The sequence below is a fragment of the Salvia splendens genome, chromosome 12 (genome assembly GCF_004379255.2).
Source record: "Salvia splendens isolate huo1 chromosome 12, SspV2, whole genome shotgun sequence".
NCBI classification, from domain to species: domain Eukaryota; kingdom Viridiplantae; phylum Streptophyta; class Magnoliopsida; order Lamiales; family Lamiaceae; genus Salvia; species Salvia splendens.
In genome coordinates, this window is record NC_056043.1 from 16,186,694 (window position 1) to 16,191,917 (window position 5,224).

Here is a 5,224-nt window from a genome sequence, read left to right on the forward strand (position 1 = left end):
AGGTGTAGTGCACGTGGCAGAGGCTCGGAACGATGAATAGTTGGAAGCTCGATTTGAGCAAATGGAAAAGAAACTGCTAAAGGCAGTAAAAAAAACCAGACCACCTCCACCGCCTACACCAAAAGAGCCACAGTATGTGCCGCAACCATCCCCACCAAAAGAACATCACTACTACTATTGCGAGTTTCCACCAGAGGAAGAACCGCAGGCTCAAGTAAATGTCGTTGGCCACTGGAACGCAAATAGAAACTGGATACAGGGGAAGCAGAGAGATGCTCCATGGAGGGACCACCCCAATTTCCGATGGACTGATCAAAACCAACCACTCCAGTTATTAACCCAGCAAGTACAACCCTGTGAAGGGTAACTCAACTGGCCCTCACGGATCCAGGATAGACCAAACTCTGGAGGAAACAGGATACATAACGTACCTCAAGGAAACTGGTCAAGTGGAGGACAGCCTAACTGGTCAAGCCGGCAACAGGAAGGAAATTGGGGCTACAAACAGCAAGGCACTCAGTTTATCAACCAGGGAAGGCAGCCGAACAACCAGATGGTCATGTACATCCCACCACACCTACTGGGAAATCAGCACCCGGGAAATCGATAGTACAACCAGCCGCGATATCAGCAAGAACACTATGGGCAATCTGACTACCCGCAGCCCAACTATAGTGGAGGACCGCCGAATCAAAGATACAACAGACACCCCAATGAAAGCCACGTAGAAATATTGGTACCACACCATCCAAATGATGCAATGCGGGAAATCCAGGAGGCTCAAAAAGAGCAACGGGCGGCGTTGGAAATGCCGACGAAACAATTCTCTCAAGTTGCAGTATCGTTGGGCAAGTTAAAGGGAAATGAAGCCACTATGCAACCACCTGGTCATGAGAATATTAGTGAAGTATGCCTGCGGTCAGGGAAGGTCTACCAAGGCCCCAGCCATTCTGCGATATCTCCACCAACTGATTCTGGACCAAGCCGTGAGGAAGAGGGAGAATCCAGTAGAGGTGGTCAAGTGGAAGAAAGAGACAAGGAAAAGGTAGGAGGAGAGGCCTCGGAAGAAGGTCACAAGGAAGAAACTAAAAGGGTTAAGCCTTATCTGTACCTTGGAATGGTGACAAGAAAAAAAGATGCCACAATCAATGTGGCAAGCATGTTCAAGGACGTGGATGTAAAGGTTCCGCTCTTAACGTTAAAAATGCCCCCGATCAGTAAGTTCATTAAAGACTACCTGGCAGGAAAGGTCAATGAGGAAGGGAGACTGATTACAGATGAGAACGTCTCTGCCGTAATCCAGAGAAGTGGCGAAGTTTTTGAAATCTAACATATTTACCCGATATGGAGTGCCACGGTCTATTATCTCTGACCAAGGGACTCATTTCGTCAACAGAACTATCGAAGCTCTGATGCAAAAATATGGAGTCCACCACCGCCTATCCACACCTTATCAACCACAATCCAATGGCCAGGCTGAAATCTCTAATAGAGAAATCAAGGCGATTCTAGAGAAGACAGTCAATCCCACGAGGAAAGACTGGAGCCGTCGACTGGAGGACGCACTCTTGGCCTACAGGACAGCGTTCAAAACGCCTATTGGAATGTTCCCATACCGAATGGTATTTGAGAAGATGTGCCATCTGCCTGTGGGGGTTGAGCATCAAGCATACTGGGCGATCAAGGAAATGAATATGAATACCGAGGTTGGAGCTGCAGAAAGGAGAATGCGGTTACAGGAGCTGGAAGAGCTTCGCCTGGACGCCTATGGCTCTGTCATGTGGTACAAAGAAAAGACGAAAATGTGGCATGATAAGAACCTTTGCAAGAAGGAACTAAAGATAGGCCAGAAAGTATTGATGTTTCAATCCAGACTGAAATTGATGCCAGGAAAGCTCAGATCTAGGTGGATAGGTCCTTATACCATTATCGCAATCCGAGCGAATGGAGCAATCGAACTCCAAGGAGGCGATCCTGATTCACCTTCTTTAATAGTGAATGGACATAGGGTTAAACCATACACAGAAGGAATGGAGGCATTTGTAGTGGACGACATTCCACTACTAATGCCTAACTCTCTCCAGTAGACAGGTAAAAAGGGTTGACTGGGCACTTATGGGAAGTCTGCTTGATCAGGCGACAAAGACTTAATCAAGTGACATCCTGAGAGAGCCTGGTCAACTTCTTAAGTAGCTAGTGTAAATAGTTTTTATCATGTTAATTTATGTTCTTAATTTAAAATTAAAAGTCGGAAGTAAGGAAGGAAACTGATCAAGCGAAACTATTGGAGTTTTTCATAAAAAATTATTGTCTACTTGATCAATACAATTCGAATTTAATTGGTGGTACAGTGATTGAGTTTATTAGGGCAGGTGATGAAAGGGAGTGCACAGTCACTTAAGAGGTGCCAGGAAGCGCCAACTGCAGCATTAAAAGGACGAAACGTATCAGAAAAGCTTTACCAGCTGGCACTCTGAAAAGGCGTGCCCGTACGTGAAGAGTCGCAAAGATCTGAACAACCGAAAGGATCTCAACAGTAGAAGATCCCAACAGCCGTGATTTCATTATAAAAAGCAGATTTCAGATTTGTATATCACTTTTACCTAAGCCGCCTACATATCAGTCCTTTTGTTCTCATCAAGACTTCTCCCCAATTTTAAAATCCCTTTTTCAAGAACATCATCTTCTCTACCAAGACCTATCCACATTACCAGTGACAATGTTTCTTAAACAACTCTCGACTTCATCCTCCCCTTCCAGTACCCGTGCTCATAGTGATAACCAAGAAACCTCCTCACAAGCCCATATAGAAAACCCTAGCCCACCTACACCAACCACCGTTCCACCCCAAACAAGCGCCGCCACTCCACTACCCGAGGTGGACGAAGAAGCTCAACGGCGCTTGACAAGAATCCTCTGCAGTTTCCCCTCCGACGTGGATGTTGCCACGGTTTACGCCGCTGTAAAAGCCCAAATAGGAGTGATCCTGTCAAAGGACAAGGCCGTTGCCTCAATATCCCGAAACCCCACATCCACCACCCAACCGGCAAGCCCCGACAGACAACCACGGCAGAGGTTGGAGCTAACAACCATAGCAGAACCAGAGGCGGTTGCATGCGCTATCAACGAATGGAGGCTCCGCGTGGAGCACTTGCTAACGCAGCTGGTGGAGAATTCGAATGCCCAGCTGGTCGCTCAATCCAGGGTCTTGCAAGCTATTCGCCAATTGACCCTCGCTATGCAACCACCTCCCTCTACAAGCTCTCCTCCACGTCGGCGCCCGATGTCCTCCAGGCCACCTTCAGCGTCTCCGAGTCAACCCCCAGGGAACTTTTAAGTACACCCCCCATATCTCCGCTCGTTTTAAGTTTACAAACAATTTTTTTTTGTTGGTCTGTATATACTCATGCTCTTTTGTTCTCTTACACTTAGCCCAATGTCTGGTCTAAGTGTGAGAAGTATGCATGATATTTTTGCTATCTCTGTTTGCCTACGTTTACGTATTTAAGTTCTGTTTTTCTATTTTGATTAACATGTTTTGATTGTTGGCACTGCCTCACACTTAGCCCAGTGTCTGGTCTAAGTGTGAGAAGTTCCCTTGATTGTTGTTATGCCATCGCCTGTGCCTAACCCTTCTTACCACTGCATCCAGTCCCTCGAGGACGAGTTCATATGCAGTGGGGAGTGGGGACGGGTTAGTTACAATAAAATCATACATGCTAATTTTTTTCTTAAAAATAACAAATTTCAGGTAGTAATAAATAGGCAATATGCATGAAATTGGATAAATGGAAGGCTTGATTACTTTTTGGGAGAGTTAGAAAAAGGATTCAGTATGCTCACATGTAAAACTTTATTGCAAAAACTTGATTAATTTGAATGACGCAAGTATGATGGAAACGCTCAATTTCTAAACCAACTGTGAAGCCTCTCTATATCTGAGTTATAAGCCAAAAGTAGAACACTTTCTACTATTTTTACAAAAGAAAAAAAAAATTTACGAGAGGCTAACTTTTAATATTGAGATGAAAATTGCACAAGTAGTAATGACTAAAGGCATTAGGACTTAACCATTTGAGCCGTGTTCTTCTTTCGTTCCACAAACCCGCCTCATTAGTCAAGGCACCCCCTAGTAGCCAATTCGAGCCCATACACTCTTTCCCTTTCTTTGAAGCCTTAAAACCAAATTCAAAGTTTCATATCACAAGAGGAAAGATGGTCAAAGAAATGAAGTTTGTCAAGGGAAACAAAAGGGGGATAGCAATAAGAATAGTCGGAATAAAGGGTAGCCGGGTTGATCAAGTTAGACAATCAGGTTGATCATATGAAAAGAATAAAAAAAAGAGAAAGGGCAGGAAATAGTTGTAACCTGACCCAGGAAATCAAAAGTAAAAATAATAATAAGCCGAAGGTTATAAGGCTAAAGGTCGAAATCTGACCAAGAGGGAGCACCAAGAAATAAATATCCCCATTCTAATCCAGCGAGTTTAGTCAAATCTTTGGCCTTTCGACTCATGTGATTTTTCTTTAAAAATTTTATATTTAAACTTAGAACCCCTAGGACCCTAACCTAACACGTTACTACCCTTGATCCCCTTTACAACCCAAAACAAAGACCTTAAGGAAATGTAATATCCGAAAATTTGTGGAATTTTATTCTTTTACTTAAGGATGAAATTTTTTTTATGATTTTGTGTTTAATATATGGTGTGGAAATATTATTTGATTTATAATATTGTTGTGGATATGGGATTTTCTACCTAGCCAAATTAAAATTTGGTTTTATTAATTCAGCTATGATTTAAAATTCTAATTAATTGATTTAAACCTCTCTCTCCCTCCCCATTTTCGAAATCCCTTCCCCATCACCCCATGATGTTCTCAACTTCCTCCACCCTCACATAACCGATCCTTTTCTTCCCCTTTCCTTTTCTTTTCTCTTTTCGGTCACTCTCTCAATCTCTCCCTCTCTCTCTCGCAAAGTTGCTCTCTCTCACTGGTAAGTCTCCCTCCTTCTCCCTCTCGGTTTTTATCTTCTTCCTTTCACTCCCTCTTATCACCTTCTTGGATTCCTCAAGGTGATACCCTCCTTCGTCGTGAATCGGAGTCGGAAAAGGAAGTAAAGCTTTTGCGTTTCGTTTGAACCATCCGGGGAAGGTAACCCCTAACCCTTGTTTAATTCGAAAACTCATGCATATAGGACGTTTTGGTTGGTTTAGATGCT

General features: G+C 43.7%; 1 protein-coding gene across 1 annotated transcript; it reads left to right on the forward strand.

The window, feature by feature from the left end:
- Positions 1–1,412: 1,412 nt before the first annotated feature.
- LOC121757612 lies at positions 1,413–2,087 on the forward strand. Its single transcript, XM_042153131.1, has one exon. The coding sequence runs from the start codon at positions 1,413–1,415 to the stop codon at positions 2,085–2,087; it is 675 nt and encodes a 224-aa protein (XP_042009065.1).
- The last annotated feature ends 3,137 nt before the right edge of the window (positions 2,088–5,224 follow it).